The sequence below is a fragment of the Myripristis murdjan genome, chromosome 19 (genome assembly GCF_902150065.1).
Source record: "Myripristis murdjan chromosome 19, fMyrMur1.1, whole genome shotgun sequence".
Lineage (NCBI taxonomy): Eukaryota > Metazoa > Chordata > Actinopteri > Holocentriformes > Holocentridae > Myripristis > Myripristis murdjan.
In genome coordinates, this window is record NC_043998.1 from 2,489,678 (window position 1) to 2,509,196 (window position 19,519).

The window sequence follows — 19,519 nt, forward strand, 5'->3', positions numbered from 1 at the left end:
TATGTTTTATTTAAACCCCCCCCCCCAGTCAACAACACACATAAACTGACAAACTTGGGTAACATTTTTTTATTCTATTTACTGGAGTCAGATTGACTCCGCAGCTGATAAAAAAAAATGTTAGCAGCCTAAATGTGAAGGTAACAGGAGAGTTAAATAAATTCTCAGGACAAACCATGGAACAGGATGATTTTTCCAGCCTGTGTAATCCACGTTGTGTTGTGCGGGTCCTCACATGTGACGCGGGGCTGACGGCTCCACATGTTTTGACACGGCTGAGACTTGGACAAATCGGAGCGCGCACGGGAGCGGGCGGGCTATATAAACACGTGCAGCCACCGGCAAGAGCGCACGAGACCCGCCGGTTAACGCACCTTCGGGACCGTCTCCTCCTCCAGCTCGAGACCCAGGCACAGGGAGCGCGGCGGTATGAACGGCAAGATGAGCGGCGTGGTGGCGGAGTTTCACTGCGGCGGCGGCGGCTTCGGCGAGCTGTCCCTCGAGACCAAGAAGTCCGCGGCGCACCGCAAGCACGAGACCTCACGCAAAGAGGCGGAGGACGAGTCCCGCTTACCTGCGCTCGAGGCCGCCTACACCAGCATCCTGCGGGAACTCGGGGAGGACGCGGACCGGCAGGGGCTGCTGCGCACGCCGCTGCGCGCCGCCCAGGCCATGCAGTTCCTAACCAAGGGATACCACGAGAGCATTTACGGTGAGGGGGGGGCTGATACCGTGTGTGTGTGTTTTAGTTTTTTTTAGTTTTATACCATATAATAACTTCTATTATAACTTATTATAACTGTATACATAGGTACAGTCTCTCTCTCTCTCTCTCTCTCTCTCTCTCTCTCTCTCTCTCTCTCCATCCCTTTACCTTGGCTCATTATGTAATGAATGAATAAATGCTATTGTTCGTTAATGCTGTGCATTTTGTGCAACCTGTCGGCTTAACACAGCTTTACAAGGAATGCCTGCTGCATATCACCGGTGCAACCAAGATAGGCCTGCAGATTTTGGGAGTATGATAGGCCCTAAAAATAACACAGCAAAGTGGCAAACCCGCAACTTCTTATAGCCTACTAACTGGAAATTTACGGTGAAACCATATAGGAGAAAATAAATACCCTCAAGTAAAATAAAATACACTCTTTATTGGTTGCTGTAAACACACTGCACGTGGCTACCAAACTGGAGTATTACGGTCATTTTTTCTTGTTTAAACCATGAGGACACTACCACTATTACAAATAGTTTCTTGACTGACAGACCACCATACCTTAATATTTAACATTTGTGTCCAAACCAGCTAAACCATTTAAGCTGGCTTCAACATTTCTGAAAGTAAGTGTGTGTGTGTGTGTGTGTGTGTGTGTGTGTGTGTGTGTGTGTGCTCTAGACATTCTGAATGATGCCATATTCGATGAGGATCACGATGAGATGGTGATTGTGAAGGATATAGACATGTTTTCATTGTGTGAACATCACCTGGTGCCCTTTTTCGGCAAGGTAAGTGTGTGTGTGTGTGTGTGTGTGTGTGTGTGTGTGTGCATAACAGTCTATCTGGATGAGGTTGGAGTGTGAGACAATGTATGCAGAGTGTTTCTAGGTTGCTAGAGCGAGCAGCGAGCACTCATTAACATTGTATTTGTGTGATCACGTGCATGAGTGACAGTGTCATGTGCTCCTGAGTTTGTGTGTGTGTGTGTGTCAGTAAGGTCAGGGTTTATTTATATTATTTGCTAGCCTTGACCTTCATCAGTGTTACTTTTGTACTTTTGCATTCTTCAGGTTCATATTGGGTATCTGCCTAACAAAAAAGTGGTTGGACTGAGCAAGTTGGCAAGGTATAACACACACACACACACACTACAAACCATATGCACAACTGCACACACTCTCACTGTGAAGCCGACCATGCTCCTGTGTATGGCTGTATGTTTCTGGTGTTAGTGCCAGCTGGCTGCGTTCTTCTGTTATCTCAGCGCATTGACCTGGAGGCTTATACTCTAAGCCCTGTGGCCGATATCTAGTCCCCTCATCAAGCACACTCACAGACAGCTCCCTAACCCTGGCCGCTGTCGACCATGAGAAAATCCCCTCAGACCTGTGGGAATCACCCCAGTATTATCACAGTCTCTCTGTCTGTCTCCTTCTCTCCCTCTCCTCTCATTTGCTCTCGCCTTTCATATATCACACAACCTCTGAACATACAAAAACCAGACTGACAGACACAGACACTTCATGGCATCAATTAGATTGTTGGTGTTAATGGTGTTAATGCCTCCCCCCATCATAAACACTACAAATTTATGTACCAAGATGGATGAAAATGATGAAAGAAAAAAAATCATGACGCTGATGAATCACAGATGAAAAGGCCTCTATATTGCATGGCAAGCGTACAGACTTGTGGCAACAAGCTGAGGCCTGTTTCAAGTGAAATATTAATCTTTATTACAGCTAATCTGTAATCAGTCCCCTCACTCTTATTTGTATTTTGGTTTCCTTAGGATTGTCGAGATCTACAGTCGAAGGCTTCAAGGTAAGGCAGTGACATTTTAGTTGATGACTTGTACGCTATTTGAGCAGGGGTCACACAAGCACTATTTCAGGACAGAAAGAGAATAATAACCACACAGCAAGCAGTTTTTCTTAAAATATTTCACTAAGGAAATAAATGGAAATCTCCTATCTAGTGGCGTTTTTGCATATGTTCACTTCGGCTGTTCACCCCTGCAGTTCAAGAGCGTCTCACCAAGCAGATCGCCACGTCAATCTCAGAAGCTGTGCAGCCAAAGGGCGTAGCTGTGATTATTGAGGCAGCGTGAGTACGGCACTTCCCCCACCACACACATACAAACACACACACACACACACACACCACCCATACGGTTAAAGGTTGGATGTGTTAGACTCAAAACACGAGGCTGTCCTAAAACCTCAGGTGCACCATGTGAATGGGTCATGCTGTTGTCATGCAAGCATGTGTGTGAGTGATATACAGTGCACAGATAGTCTTTGAGAATATGAGGCCACCAGGGGACAACATAGAGCGCTAAAACTTAGTAAAATGAGCAGTGGCCAATGGGACGTTTTCATTTAATTTTTTTTTTTTTTTTTTTTTTTTTTTTTTTTGTTACTGCGCGTTGGTGAACATTACCAGACACTAGTTACGAACACACACATTTCTCTGCTTTTTGTTTTTGCCAATTAGTCAACAGCACATGAGCCTCAATGCTAGTGGAAATCTTCTGAAAATGCCATCATTTTACAAGCATCAATTTCATGTCAGCTTATAATTATGAATTCAGCATAAATAACAATGGCAGTAATTGCTCAATTACTGGTAAATTTTTGAAATCAAATGTAGTGATCAGCATTGAGCTCAATCGACCACCATATATTCTGGCCAAAAGTCTGTATTGCACTTTCTTGAGTCACAGCAGGTCAAGGATGGTGGTTGGCTGTTCTCTTTTTAGTTTTTAGGCTTTAGTTAAATGTTGAAAGTCTAAGCCATATTAACAGGACCTATGTGTGTGTGTGTGTGTGTGTGTGTGTTGCAGGCACATGTGCATGGTGATGCGTGGCGTCCAGAAGATGAACAGCCGAACAGTGACCAGCACCATGTTGGGGATTTTCCGAGAGGACCCCAAATCCCGGGAGGAGTTCCTTGCTCTTTCAAAGCACATATGACGCGTGCCACACACTGCTCTCTTCTGAGCCTCTGAATAACATCTACAAAGCTCCTGGGTACCTCTGGATCTAGTCCTAATTTAAGACAAAAAATGATAACTTTTCCCAATAAGGAGAAACACAGAGCTCCTGAGGATCCAAGGCAGCCCTGCAGCTTACCTCAGTAAACTGAAGCCTTACAGAATCAGAAGTGGGGCACACACACACATGCTAGTAGACTCATCATGATGGGTTTAGTTTTATCCTCAGTACATCTGTTTAGTCTTGCTGCAAACAGTCCCATTCCTCAAACCCTGCAGCTGAAATCCCTGAGCTAAACAGAGAATGGGAAACTCCAACCTGTGGTGCCTCTATCTAGCCTCTGCTAGGTATTTTAGTCTGGCAATATTTATATGTATTTAGTATGAAACGTAAGTGCAATATTTTAGTATTGCAATACTTTAGATGTACATTTTCTTATTTTTTGTCCTTGCAAATTGAAGTGCTCAGTAACCTAACACAGCTTGATTTTTTTAACTTGTAAAAAATAATCACCAAATGAGAGCAAGTAGAGATTGAGGTGTTCACAACTTATTTTTTTTCCATATTTACAAATACATTTGTATATATTATTTATGTTGTAACAAATGTTTTGTAAGAGAAGAAATTGTATGTATTAATATAGTAATTTAGCTAGGTTTGCCTATCAGCTCTGTTCCCCACCGGCTTCACTGTACAGTTATTTTGGGCTGGACCGCCACAGCACGACTGGCCCTACAAACGCCAGTGTCTGTCACTGAGTCACTGAGTGATGAAGTTACCCCATTGGTCCATTCCAAGTGTTTCCCCATTGGCCGTTGCTCTTATGTCAACACATGTCATCGATATAAGCCTCAATACAAGCACAAAACATTTCCTGGGTGACTCAACACACACTTCTTAGCTTTGGTACAGCATGTCACACTACTATACAGCTTCATGAGTATGATACACATTTATGTTATACAACTGTGTTTGGACATGTCGGTGATTAACTTAATCATAACCTCCAGGTCTTACTGTAGCAGGGTTAAATTCATGGCCGTAGCCAACGGTGAGCACACCAAGATCTGGACCGTGGTGTCCTCATAATTATTTCATATAAAAAATAAATAATCACTATTTAACTATTGCATGTTGCCAATTCTGTACCTAAATAAAGTTGTATAAATATAATGACACTTGTGAATCTTCCTTTGTACAGTCAAGTTAGTCAAATATAGCAGCCCGGGCAGTTTTTTTTGTCCCATCAGCGTCAGTGTTAAAAATAAAACAGAATACATCCAGCATGTTTGTTTTGTGCATAGCCAGGGGGATAAACTGGACTTGAGCATAATGTTGATCCTAAACATTATTTTGGGTCAATGACCATCCAACACCATTAGACAAAAGCAGGGAGGGTTTATGGTCGGACAATACAACAGATGTAACAATGGGCAATGTGGTGCTGATGTCCCTGAATCCCCTGCTGCAGAGAATGAGAGAGGCCAAATGACAGTCGATTAACTTCTTCATCAAGTAGCCAAAGTCACTAGTGGTTTCACAATTTCATCAGTTAGGAAAGTAGATTTTTTAGTAGAGCAGAAACCGTACACTGGTTTGTAAACTATCGGAGCAGCTTGAATAATTGACCACAGCTAAGTTATCAGTATAGGTTGGAGGTTAAAGCTATTTTTGAGTCCTGGGACAACATGGCATGTATTCAGACACAGAACGAGTGTGTGCACACGTAGCTGAAGGCCTGAGGGAGACTGAGGCCTTTAAATGTCACCGAAGGAGCTTGCTGCCACTTGTCTCAGCCAGCCTATGGACTATAACCTTTGACCTGACGGAAGTTGGGGGTCAAACCTGACGTTGTAGCCAACCAGGGTAATGTTAGAGCATCTAAACCAATCATAACAACCACACAGGACGAGTATTGATGTGCTGTATGTACGTAATAGGGCTAAAATTATAACTTTCATGCCTCAAGGCACAAAGGGAAAAAAGCCTCTTAAATGTCAGCATATTTAATCCTTTAATCAACTCCAAAAATACTACACTTTATATATTACATACAGGATATCATAAAAAAAAAAAAAAAAAAAAAACACAAAGGAGTAGGGGGTGGGGTCCTGTGTAAGTACAGGTATTAGATCTAAATTATGCACAATTATGCACAGCCTTGGCTTGAGAAACGGGGAACGACGGGTTGTGTAAATGAAAACAACAGTGCTTGCCTGTGTAATGCCACTGTAAGACTAGGAGTTCCAGCGGAGCTCTGTGATAAAAAGGCTAAAGCAGAAGCCATCATCTCCACATAAACCTCAAACACGAACACTCACACACACACACACTACACACTCAGGTCTGGGAAGAATAACAGTTAAGAGTGACAGCTGGCTATCACTGAAGGAAGGAGGGTAAAGTGGAAATCTAACGGGATGCTCAAGGTGCCCTTCCTCCTCCCTATTCCTCCCTCCCAGCATTCATCCCTCCATCTATCCCTCTCTCTGTGGACCCTTCTTCCAGTCCAGACACTGTCACACAGATGTCTGCTTGTAGTTCTTAGTGTCCAAAACCTTCTTCCCACACATGGCACAGATTCCTGCAAAGATAAAGAGAGATTTAACAGAGAACAAGAGAAGAAAAAAAAACACCAATATTGTGACATGAGACTAGACACTGCCTGGTGATTTTGGATAGTGTAATATCTTGATAAGGGTTGTCTTTTCCTGCTTTTAAAGGCTGCATGACAGTAAAGCAATGCATTTTTCTGAACTTGAACTGACTGTTCTTGTCGCTTGCCTCTACCTGCTCAGTCATCATATCCACATTACTAACAACTGCTTATCAAAAATCGCTTATAACTATCTCAGAAAAGCATCAACAGTCATCCCTACATTATCAACACTATACTGATACTGAGGTATTTGGTCAAATGATATTTGTTTTACATATGGCCCCGCCCTAAAATTTAGGTCAAGCTTACAATGCACAGGAGCTTGTTTTTCATTTGCTCCCTCAAGAATTTCCCAATATGGGATGAATAAAGTACATCTGTCAATCTATATGTAATGTAGGATGTTATATATGTATGTAATGTTATATGTATTGTGAAATGTGTGTATTTGACTCTGACTCTTTATTTGAGGCATTAATTTTTTCAGAACATTCAAAGAAGCTATCAATATTTTCTCCCAAATTGTACAGTAATGTGGAAATAACAATGACGCACATGCTTGCTCATGAATTAGTCATCTGTGATCAATTACTGGGTTATTACAGTGTGAGTAATGGCTGAGTGTGACAGCTGCTTTTCGCACTGTTAGAGGATGCTGTTAATGTAAGACTAAGGAGAGAATGAGTCTGTTTTCTGGCCCAGATGCTTGACATTTACATCCAAAGCAGATTTACTGCTATACATCTGACAGGGGCATTTGGTTTGTGTGACTGACTGAGATTTATAAAATTGAACGCCAGAGTTCTATACATTTGAAGAAAAGACTGTAAACATGATCTATTTACTGATATGGATCACACAATAACAACCCTGATCTGGCACGTGAAAACTTGATTTAAAACCTCTGAGGTCACTCCATGAGGTGAATCACTCACATTATTCAAAGTATTGATGAGGCACTAGTGTCAGATAGACTGGAACCAGGGTAAGACAGAGTATGAGTGACTAATTATCCTAACAATAGGCCTTATGACACTGAACATTAAGTAATGTCATAAATGAAAGCAAAGTGACTTCATATTTCTGCCTTTTTGCACACAAACAAGCATGTCACACCTCTCTAATAGAGAACAGATGAACAGTCTTAGTCACTACTGCCTCCTACCTTTCTTGTAAGCACAGCCCTGGCAGTAGTGCGACCCTGACTGATGAACCGAGCTCTTACAGATCCGGCAGGTAGCGAAGCCAGTCTTGCTGTAGGGGTCAAACCTGAGAGGAGACACATTACAAAACCCACAGCAAATTACACAGAAAAATATACAGGGAGCAGGAGAAAGCAAAAGCTAATAAAGACACTGAAGACGTTAAAGCTGTGTTTGGTGGTCCAATAAAATCTAGTTTCAAATTACTTAATTTTCATTTCACCTCAAGCCCAAATTTGTAAATCTGACCTTTGCTGCTTTTTCGTACAGATTTGGGTTTGGACTAATTCATACCAAAATGAAAATTCAGCCATTATCTCCTTACCCCATGTCATTTGAATGTCCACCAAACACAGCAAGTTCAGGCCTCTTCCATTTCAACCCTCTACCAAACTACTAACATTAATGCGTTGATCTTTTTACAGCATTGAAACAAACAAACACAAAAAAGAAAATGCCACTGATAATGCAAAACTGAATGAAGTATATTTCAGACTTTTTGCTCAACACTGCAATCATTTAGCTGCAGCATTGCAATCATTTAGCTGCAGATCACTGTAATAGCTGGAGAGACGGCTGAGGTGAGTTCCAAATGACATGAAGCTGAGCAGATAATGACTGAAGTTTCATTTCGGGGTGAACAACTTCCTCACTGATAATCAAACACAGTGATATCCCCTCATCGTGTGAAATTTCCCCACCGTGGGACTAATAAAGGAATATCTTATCTTACCAAAAAAAGTCAGTCACAGTCTTAATATCATAAGGTAATGATAATTAAGAAAGTTAAGTTAAGACATCCTTCAGCCTTGGCTTCTCCTCACCTTGCCTTCTTGGAGGTCAGTATCTTGTTCTCATTTAGTTTGCGCCCACCGCTCTCTGAAAAGCACAAACACAACATTATCATCCCAAAAAAAAAAAAAAAAAAAAAAAAAAAAATCCCCAATAAACCATAATATGGAATCGCAATACTTAAGATTTACTATACATATTGAATCGGCACCCAAGTATCATAATAGTACTGGGAATTAAGAGTATCATCCCCCCAAAAATTTTAATTTTAGTTTATGATGGGAGTAAAAGTGTTGTGTTAAACTCATGAAATATATTTAAATCATATTCTTTGAGAGTTAATAACCATTTATCATCTTTTCTCATATTATAACAAATCTATACCTACACACACGGGTTTATTTAACAGATTACAACGTGGAATACGTGAAATTGAGCTAAATGCACAACAGTAGAAGTTACTGACATGAAATAATATGTGGTAATTTTGAGTTGATGTTTCTCGCTCACAGACTCACCTGTGGTATTCCGAGCTCCGTCCTTCCAGGTGTCGGGGGTGATGACCCTGCCGAGCTTCTTCTCACCTGAAACAAGCAACCAAAGTTATTAAAAAAGATAAGGGGCAGGAAAACACATCTTAGAGATGAGAAAAATCGTTTTGGAAGCTGTATGGGTGGTTATAAAGCAATATAACACGGGGAAATCTCACAGCCACGGCTATTATCAACTTCAACTTAGCCGTTATCCTCCCCATGTGAATCTCCACTCTTCGTTTACGCCCAAAACGTAAATTAGTGTTGCGCATGAAAAGAATGTGCGTAGCGTGATTCTTACACTTTTCGCAGACCATCCTCCCTCTGTGTTCGTTTTGGACCGAGGCCTTGAAATTGCTGTGTAAAACAAATGAGCCAAAAAATGCTAACAATTTTAGCAACTTCGTCAACGTTTGTAAACTTCCGGTACCCTTTACCGCTTCCGCTTCTAATCCCTGTAATTGATTGGTTAAACCGCCTGAGAATCTCGATTGTCATTGGCTGATACTGCAGTCTGTCAGTGTTCCGGTAAGGTCTGACTGACCTTCTGTGGTTGGTTCAAGGAAGCGTCTGAAAAAGTTAGCGACAATAATATATTTCAATACAAGTTCCGTTTTTTCAGGCCAAACTCCAAAACACAATTACACTAAAATAAATAAATAAATAAATAAAAGGTATCTGTGATAAACGGCTGTTTTTACGCGCCCTCAGCCAAAGAAATCTTTTCCAAAATGATTTAAATACATTTAAATCCTAAATGTAAATTTGCTGTTTTTTTTTTTTTAACAAATGCAGACCATCTACCGAAGTCGAAATTTACCTGCTACCTGTACATCTAAGGTGTTAAATTAAGTCTGGTTTGAGATCAGTCTTTGTCTGCTTCAGAGTTCTTGGTTCTTGGTTAGTTTTTAATTTTTGTTATCAATTCGGTTTAGTTTCAGCTTGTTTCCAGAGTGGATTTGCTTGTTTCACTTTAGTTTTTATTGTTTCAAAAAGTTAGGGTTGGGGTTAGGGTTTAGTTTGGTTTTGATTACTTTCAGTATTAGTTGTAGTTTGTGTCTTTACTATAACATAGGGTTGTTTGCTTATTTTCTGTATGTTTTTATTTAATTTAACTTAGTTTTGTAAGTTAGTTTTAGTTAGTTTTGCAAGTACACAATATCGTTTCAGTTAGTAATATATTTTTAAAATAATAATAATAATAATAATAATAATAATAATAATAATAATAATATAAACAGCAATTTCAATTTCTATCGATTTAAGCCGCCTGAACCGAGAAAAGTCGGGACTTTTATTGTGAAGTTCTGGCGGAAGTTAGCATGTTTGTGGCCTCTAGCTTTGCGCTGACCTCAGTGTGGCTTCATGTTTACGGAAGAGAGGGCGGATGACAGGCTGGGCTTCTTTTTCACCTTCTTCTTCGTTCATCCTCATCCCCACCTAACGTAACATTTGAAAGGTTTTTATTTATTTTTTTAAAATTTATTTCTGGCCTCGTCCGCCGCGATGTGGGACCACGAGATCAAAGCCATGGCGTCGTCGCACGCGCTCATCGCCTCCTCGCTGTTCCTGGCCACCGTCGTACCTGCGGTGCTCGTGCAGGGCTTCTCGGTGTACGGCACGCACCTGCTGTGGCTCTACTCGGTGTCCGGCACCGTGAGTCTCGTCAACATCTCCGTCTTCTGGCTGCTGGGCGTCAGTCCGCCCACCAAGAAGCACAGCCTCGGCTACAAGGTGCCCCGGCGAGCCGCTAGCCGCTCCGCCATTCATTCTGTTATTTTACATTACAAACCATTAACAGAACCAGCGCACCGGCTAATGCTATCCTCACTGTATACATGTGAACACCAGTAGTAGTAGTAGTAGTGTCCATTCATCTGTTTCTCTATTACCTTGTTTTTGCTATTATTTACTAGGGTTGCAAAGTCGGTGGAAATTTTGTTTAGTCATTAGCAGACATGCGTGCAAACTAATACAAATTTTAAAATGACGTTTTGACTTTGATTTAGTCTGAGTAGAACGTTAATCGATTCTTGCATTGAACAAAAAAAATATGAATGTTGAATAAAGAAAAAACTATAACCCCAACTATAACCATACAAAGTAATATGAAAGCATTGTCTCTCAAGCTTCTGAGCACTCCTCAGTCAGCATGCTAAATCAAACTATATCCTGCATTCTTGTATGAAAACTGGCCAGCAGAAGGCAGAAGAACCAGCATCACAGTTGGGCTCACTAGTACCATGATAGATATCCTCTTAAATAGCTACTGTATAAACACATTTTGACTTATTTTTTCTAGTTAAACTTTCATACCATAGGTCAAATATACTTACCCAACTCATATCATCAAAACTTACTTTACTGGATGTTGTTGTTTGAACCAAGATTATACAGCAACATGTTTTTTTTTAACTATATTAAGTTCTTGCTCATAGACTAAGATGCAATTTTGCAAATTTCCAGTTTATTGCTGTAATTTCCCATATATTCCCATAAATTCCCATATATTTCCCATAGAAGGTTTCCACCTTTGAAAATTCCTGGAAGTTTTCAACCCTGTTTCTTACAAAGCTTTAAAGTCGGCTATGTCTATATGCATGCAGCATAACGTCATTCACCTCATCATAATGCAGATTATAAGAGCATTTTGCTGCATTGTGTGTGTTTGTTGTTAATAATGAGCAGATGTATTCAACTTTAATATTCATAATTTTAATATTAACTATTTGCGGTGTGTCAACTGTGTAGCTTTTGAAGCAGGAACAGCCACACATTTTCTCTCTTTTTTTTTTTTTTTTTTTTTAGTCCAAGAGACATCTTTCACCCTCACACTGTTGCTGCTACAGTCTTTTTTTGTCTTTTGTCATTGTCTTGTCACTGAAACCCTCTTTACACTCGTCTCTTCTCTCTGTAGCTGTCGAGGTTGTTCCGCTCCTGTATCTACTTCCTGCTGTCCTGCCTGTTCTACCACACTGTGGTGGTTCTCTATGGAGCGCCACTGATCGAGTGAGTAGCTGCTCTCTCCCTTTGTGCTTGTGTTTGTGTCAGAGAGAGAAAGAGGAAGAGAAAAAGAATGAAAGGAGGAGAGTTTGTTTGTTGGTTTAGTCTGATTATAGGACATGGAGACATGAGGCTGAAATCCAGTGTCCAGCCAGTTCAAGGCGTGCTCCAGATAAGTCATAAAATAGACAAGAGTCTGATGCTGCAAAAGCACACCCTTTCCTAAAGGAGCTGCCCATAATTGTACATGTGGAGTATAATTGTTGCCCATAATCAAAGGCACTGGGAAAGTCCACAAAAATGTGAACACTCCATGTATGGCAGGTGTTTACGAGATAAAGGTTTATATATACTTTATCTCACCTTATCTCAAAGTTCTGTGTATATCTAGATAAACATTTGAATATGATTTCTCTGTCTGGTTTTTCTCAATCGCTGAAGTGCATCTGGGCTTCCTACATGGGGCAGTGCCATCATTGCATCCACAAGTGACAATCTCAGCAAGCTTAATCAATGACACTTGGATTTAGACACATAAAGAGGCATGTAGTTTTAGTTATACAAAAATTTCTGAGTGGCAGAGCTGCTCTAAGGGCAGAAATAAATTTCAGTGTTGAAGTTAACCAAATGACAGACCTTAATGTGGCACACTTGACTGGCAAAGAAGGAACTCTGGCCCAAAAGTAAATTAAAAAATATAAACTGCTATGACATCCTTTTCTTAATTCACTCATGACTATGGTATTCATGATTTTCGGAAGGTCAGAAGGCTGGTGAACTAACTTCACTAACTTTTTCCTCTGCTGCTCAGGCCATACTGCTCGGGTCCTGCCTGATGAGGGCAGCACAGACTAAACTACTGGTCTGTGTGGCGTCCAGTTGGAAAGCTCTTCACATCGTGCATGTGGAGGGACGATACTGCATCACACATAAAGAAAATCAATCACACAAGACCCGAGTCTTTAGTTCAAAACTATGTTCTCAGTCATTCAGAACAGTTCACCCTAAATACCATCATACATATCATGTCTTGATTAATGGCACAGAAGCTCAGTTTCCATGCACATTACAAATATATTTTGCAGTCACATTACAAGGATAACATCGATAAAAAAAAATGGCATCAGACCTATTTGTTTATCAGTGTTACTTACTAGAAATAGTATAGCAGCTTCTCCAAAATCGAGCAAATTGACTTACAGATGCAAACTGTCTGCATGAGTAGGAGTTGTTATTAAATGCGACTGCTGTTCTGGTTCATTCTCTTACTCTTGCTTCTTGAGCTAAACTGTCATTGACTCTTGCCAGTGTCACTAACATATTTCTGTCCACGAGTGGTGCTTTCAATTTGTAAAAAGTTAGTAAAAAATCTTGTCAAGCCAAAAGGCCAGAGCCTCCTGTCTTGAGCCCATGCACACTACAAGAGTCTGAGCATCAAAATCATCTACTGTGACGCAGCCTTGAGTCCAAGAAAGAAGGAGGTTGTTTGGCTCGGCTCACTGAGGTTTAACTAAAGCAGTACGATTATCAGAGCAGCTCTGCCACTGAGAAATGTTTATTTAACTAAAACTCCAGTCTGCTAGATTAAGGTTGATGTTTGGTACTGTGATGTCCTTTTATGTGTTGTGTGTGTGTTTCTGTTACTCTGCAGTGTGCTCATGTATATATCTGACTTCGGTAATGTTGTAGGTCAGCCCTCGAGACATTCTCCCTAGCTGTGCTGCTGACGTCTTTAACCACACTGAGGTGTCTCTGTGTCCTCGGTCCCAACGTCCAGGCCTGGATACGAGTGTTCAGCCGCCATGGGTCAGCCCTCAATCTTTCTCTCTCTCCTACATAGTGTCTTCATCACTGTCCAGCTTCTCCTCTTTAACTTTCTTTTTGATTTCAGTGGCCCATCTCTCAATTGTTTCATGTATTTTGGCGCCCCTTAAGTGAATGTTAATGTAAATGTTGTTGTTTTCAGGGCTATGTCAGTGTGGGACACTTCTCTACAGATTACAGTTGCCTGCACAGTGGTAGGCGCCTGGGTGGGAGCCTTCCCTATACCTCTGGACTGGGACAGGCCTTGGCAGGTCAGCACACACACACACACACACACACATACCTCAAACACACACATGCATGCACACAAGTGGAAACCCTGTCTTTCCCTGGTATTGTCCATTTTAGCCTTGTTTTCTAACAGGGGATATTTATCCTGATTGAAGGTTTAGCAGTGCAGTTGAAATGCATACAGAGTATAGCCACCTCTTTCTGTGGCCACCTAACAGATGAGTTAAAGGCTGACAGATACACTGACACTATGAAGTACTGAGCTGCAGTCCTTTTTGCACAACCTATGTACAGATTGCCTCAAGGCTTAAAAATCCCTCTTTAATCTGAAACAGCATTATAAACAGAGATAAATGCTGTTGGAAACCAAAATGAATAAGAGTGTCTGCATGAAACTGCAGTTCAAAAGTTCAGTTTGGAACCTGTGAGCAGTTTCAAAAAAGATAGGGCCTTTATTGTTGCTACCATCAAAAAAAAACAAGAAAAAACAAATGGCCTGCATGTGGTGACCATATCTGGTGTCTAACAGGGCCGAATACATTTCGACCAAATCAGAGCAGCAGGTATCGTTTTTATGGTGTCCCTCCCCTGCGTTCACAAAAATGTGAATGTTTTGCATAAATGTGCACACTGAGGAAAAAACGACTCCCTTGGAACGGCAACAACTCTTTCATGCTTTAAGACACAGAGTTAATATTAATAGCATCCATGTGTTATGAGAGGACAAGTATGATGAGAGAAATATTGGCCACTTAATGCATTAATTAGCCTAATTACCTCATTAGTGTAACTACTTATGTTTATTATATAGCAGCAATTATTGCAGAACATTAAGCAGCTCAGGTGGCCTCCTGTTTCCCTCCTCCTCTCTCCTTCTTTATCTCTGCTGCATAAATTAAGTTAAGGAATGAAGGGACTGTGGCTTTCAGCTGCTCAGTCTGTTTCGTGGATCGAGAAAGGAGTCCGGTGCACTGTTTGGCAGCTTTGAGGCTCACCTGCCATGTTGCCTCCTGTAGGTGTGGCCTGTTTCCTGCAGCCTGGGCTCTGTGATCGGCTTCCTGACCGGGCTTGTCGCTGCTCCTGCGTGGATCCACTACCATCGCAAACAACTCACTTACAAGTGCAAGTGATGGACAGCAGTGTGTATGTGTGCGTGGGTGTGTTGGTATGACTGTAACATCAAGGCTATGTCTTGTACTCCTGCATATATTCCTTTGACTTTTTACTGATTATTTATTGGGAGCATTTAAGTCCCTTTGCCTGCCAATAAGAGAGATGATTTTCTAATAACACAAGAACTTTGAGCAATATTATTTTGTACGCATGAAGGCTGAAGATGTTCCTGAAACTTTTCAACACAAATAAAAGTGTTAGTTCTGTAACAGTCTGTTCTTTTTGGAGTCTGGGGTTGATGCTGTGAACTAATGTGTGCTTAACTGGTAATAAGAAAAAAAGACAGCTCCCATAAACTGTTAAGGGCTTATAGGTCTAATATTCCCCTTAGATTATAAATTACTTTGGAGTGTGTCTTCTTATTGAATCCAAAAATGCTAATAACCTGTAGGTGGTGCTGTAGGATCTGTGAGTGTGTGTGTGTGTGGGTGTGGGTGAGAGAGTTTAAATGAAAAGGATAGATCAAGCCTTACACTCATTTGCAGTACAAAGTAATCAGGATTACGATGTAGCAGAAACTCCATTTATTGAAGTAGTGGCAAGGGAAAGTTCAAGGGTTGGAGGCACCGATGGAGAAGTAAGAGAGAATGCAAAGTAGGCACACACACACACACACACACATACAGTACATCCTGCACCTTAAGCTGACTACTGATGAATACTGCTCCTTTTTAAACAACCATTAATCTCACTCAAACTCCATCTCACCACTCTCCTTCCCCTCTTCCCCGCTCATTCTCATTCCACCTTTTCACCTGAGGCAACCATATTGATTTCATTTTAAGGACATTAATTCTCTCCCCTCATGCCTCCCACGTCTCTTGTTCTCCCTCACAGCCAGCACCCCCAAATGAAACGTACATCTCTGCATTGCTGTGTTAGATTGCAAGTAAATGAGGGAGAGATGCTGTTTGCAGACAGTCTCACCCCCGGTCTCTCAGACACTTGTAATACAATACACCTCCGATAATCACATTGCAGAGAAAAAAAAAAAACAAGGCAGACTTGCAATAATTTCTTCAGCGTTATCTGTCTGAAATTTACTAGTGTCAGATATTGTTGGGATTGTGGGGTATTGTCGGCGCAAAAGCCAGAGGCGAAGCTGTTCATTTTCTTTTGTGTTTTGACGCTTTGGCAACATGAGTCTGAGAAAAACAACCTCAAGGAGAGGAGGGGGGGTGCGGTGGTGGTTCAGACACAGGAGGACAGAGAATTTGAAAGCCCTTTTTTTGTACACAAGAAGTGGATTTCCAATCAGCACACTACTCATGCTTCAATCGCTCTCTCCCTCTCTCTCGCCTTAGTCTCAGGGAGTCTGACCCCATGCTGTTACCCCTACCGTGCCTTTTCTATTTTACACCTCAAGTCCTGTAGCTCATTACCTGTGAAGAGCAGAGGAAGTGGAGGGCCTGAGGAAAGAGCGAGGCCGTGATATTACTGACTTCACCCCCTGGCTCACGGATGACGCAAATGTAACCCCCCATTTCTTCTAGCATGTGAAAACGGACACAGTTCATATGTGTCACTGCACTGGGCATGTTCCAGCTTGCAATGCACAAATGTCTCTTTGTTCCCCTTGAGGTCCGTGTGTGTGTTATTGATGTATTATGAGGCTATAAGCCGGGATGGAGCTGTTATTGTTCCTCTGGCCAATTCCACAAAGCCATTCGCTCTCTCTGTCTTTCTCTCTCGCTCTCTCTTGCTCTCTCACACACACACACACAAAAGCAACAACTTCACAAATTGCGCTCCTCGTTCAATCTCAGAGAACTTTATTTATTCATTATTTGTTCTCTGGCTGTGCTATTGTAGCGGGGCACTGTGATGAGAGGTAATTTGTCACTCCACTCCCCTCCCCTCTTGTGTTTCCCTGCAAGGCGGGTGCAGCCTCGTATTTGGGTGTTTGCAGATTTGTTGAGTCTCTTTTTTTCCTAACCGTAACCCCGAGGGGAGGTGAGAGAGATAGTGTTGTACCCCAAATTAAACTGCATCTTCTGATGCTACGTTTAAATGAGTCCATTAGAGGGGGATCTGTGTGGGAAGGTGGTATGATGGGATAGATGAGCGTCTCGTATTGCAGACGTGAGGAGCTTTCCCTTGGTATTGCTGAGGGAGAATGTGTAAACACGAGCTCTAATAGAGGGATTAAAATTTCATGACAATTTTTCTTCTGGTCTGTCACACATATACACACACCCCCTCTCCCCCTCGTCGCCCATCCTCCATAACAGCCTTCTTCTCACCCTCTCACTTCCCTCACTGCCGCTCCCCCAGGTGCTACATGTTATTTTTTCTTCCTCCTTTCCCTTTTGCTCCTTTTCCTGTCACTTGGTTCACCTCCTCTTGAACACACTCCATCCGGTGCGTTCACACGTTCCCCTTTGAGGAGCGAGGTGCGCTTTGTTAACAGTTGGAGTGCTGTGCTATTGAGTGGTATGCATGCTAACGAAGAGCACTCCAGTCTCTAGTGCTGGGTCTGAGAGCAAGAACAAAAGGGCCCTTTTTATTTAGGGAAGCTCAAGTAGGTTGTCATAATGCACTCTGTGACTCAGGGAGGGACATAGAAGGAAAACAGGCATAAGGTATAATACAAAGATGATTATGTGCATCCTGTTACATCAAGAATTGTGTGTGTATACAAAAGGATTGTGTTTTTTCTCGGGGAAGCTCAAGTGGGAAGTTGTGACTGACTCAGTAATTGTGCGAGAGTGATGGAAATAAGGCATTCTTTATCAAAACAGATGCACAATACAGAAAACAACAAGGTTCAACTGGACACAATTCAAGGAAAGTGATGAGTTTCAAGAGCTGAGTTAGTGAGACTCAAGGAATCAAAATTGGGAATGTTTTGGGGCCAAATATTTGTCATAATTAGGCATCTTGGGCAGGCTTATTTATTACAGTGCTGCCAATGTCAAAATCCTGGAGAAGTCATTAATTTTAAAGGTCCGGGAAAGTGAAAATTATGAGAGAGAGAATTTAAATTTACCTAAAATTTGTAACAGAGTTCAAAATATCAAAATATTCAATTGATAATTTGTAAAGAAAAATATATGTTAAATGAACCCATTGCTGAAAATAATGCAGATTTTCAGTTTCCAGGACCCTTAAAGCTGCAACATTGCAGGGTTTTCCTCAGGATGAGAGGTGCTGATGCAAGACGCCCAGAGAGCTGAGGCACCTTGGTAAGTGTGTTACATTAACCCATTAATATTAAAATTAGAAATGTGTTAAATGAGCTCATTGCTAAATAAAATGCATATTTTCAGTTGCCAAGACCTTTCCAGCTGCAGCTGCGTCAGCATTGCAAGGTTTTGCTCAGGATGGGAAGTGCTGATGTGAGAGGTCCGGAGAGCTGAAGCATATTGATAACTGAAGGTGCTAAATTTTAGATGTATTTCATTTTTCTCAAATCCAGACTTTAAAGGACCTGCAACCCTCGACAAAAAATACAGAGTTTTAGAGGCATAACTTTGAGAATAAAGACCAGGTATTTGCATCTGCACCACAGAACTCACAAGCCACAACAACCCTGCACACTGCGGCATAGCTGAGGCATATTGATAAATTGGGCTGCTGGATTTCATTTTATGTTTCAGTGATTTCTAAAGTCTGCAGGAACCCTGCGCTAAAGAGGGAAGTTTCAGAGGATTTACTCCGACAATAGAGGCCGAGTGTTTGCATCTGTGCCACAGAACTGATTTCCTTAGTGGTGGTCAGATCCAATCAGAAGCCACAACAACCCTCCGTACAACCATTATGTGTATACTCTGCAGCATGTAAGCCCTTTGAGTGTGTGTGTGTGTGTGTGAGAGACTACAAGTGGTGGAGCTCTGTTAATCAGTTAATCAGCAGACACCTCTGCTAAGGCAATTGCTGTAAGTGTTCGCCTGAGAGCGTCACGTGATCTCGGCCCCTCGCTGTGTAATCAGAAAAACACCCAGGAGGCCTCGTACACATTACAATAATCTGCAGAGAACAGGCAGGGACTGAGATTACCAGCAGAATCCTTTCAGTCTTTTAGCAGCTTGATGTGGGATTGCCAGCATGTCTGTCTGGAACAATCTCCCTCTCTCCAACACACACACACACACACACACACACACACACACACACACACACACACACAGAATCTGACATCACACCAGGGCCCACACACGCTCAAGAGACAGTTTTTGAGCCAAGTGAGCAGCAGCTATGTTCCAGACGGGGTGTCTCTATCATGCTCTCTCTCTCTCTCACACACACACACACATAATATAGTTATTACCATGCTAGTGAAGTTAATCTACAGCCCGTTGAAAGCTGTGATCTTAAATAATCTTTACATCTCTCTTCTATTTTAACATCTATAAGAGCTGACAGAGATGACGCAGTTCTCCTATAGA

General features: G+C 41.7%; 3 protein-coding genes across 3 annotated transcripts; 2 read left to right on the top strand and 1 right to left on the bottom strand.

Annotated features, from left to right (window-relative positions):
* Positions 1 to 429: 429 nt before the first annotated feature.
* Positions 430 to 4,853, top strand: gch2 (GTP cyclohydrolase 2). Its single transcript, XM_030078032.1, has 6 exons — positions 430 to 712; positions 1,397 to 1,506; positions 1,789 to 1,844; positions 2,511 to 2,542; positions 2,740 to 2,824; positions 3,564 to 4,853. Exons 1-6 carry the CDS (start codon positions 430 to 432, stop codon positions 3,691 to 3,693), a joined length of 696 nt encoding a protein of 231 aa, XP_029933892.1. The 3' UTR covers positions 3,694 to 4,853.
* Positions 4,854 to 5,704: 851 nt separating this feature from the next.
* cript (cysteine-rich PDZ-binding protein) lies at positions 5,705 to 9,340 on the bottom strand. The gene is made up of 5 exons (XM_030078678.1): positions 9,202 to 9,340; positions 8,886 to 8,951; positions 8,400 to 8,454; positions 7,539 to 7,642; positions 5,705 to 6,298 (listed from the first exon to the last, which is right to left on the bottom strand). Exons 1-5 carry the CDS (start codon positions 9,215 to 9,217, stop codon positions 6,234 to 6,236), a joined length of 306 nt encoding a protein of 101 aa, XP_029934538.1. The 5' UTR covers positions 9,218 to 9,340; the 3' UTR covers positions 5,705 to 6,233.
* Positions 9,341 to 10,225: 885 nt separating this feature from the next.
* Positions 10,226 to 15,340, top strand: pigf (phosphatidylinositol glycan anchor biosynthesis, class F). Its single transcript, XM_030078705.1, has 5 exons — positions 10,226 to 10,634; positions 11,818 to 11,909; positions 13,593 to 13,709; positions 13,870 to 13,978; positions 14,975 to 15,340. The coding sequence occupies exons 1-5, from the start codon at positions 10,407 to 10,409 to the stop codon at positions 15,086 to 15,088; spliced, it is 660 nt and encodes a 219-aa protein (XP_029934565.1). The 5' UTR covers positions 10,226 to 10,406; the 3' UTR covers positions 15,089 to 15,340.
* The last annotated feature ends 4,179 nt before the right edge of the window (positions 15,341 to 19,519 follow it).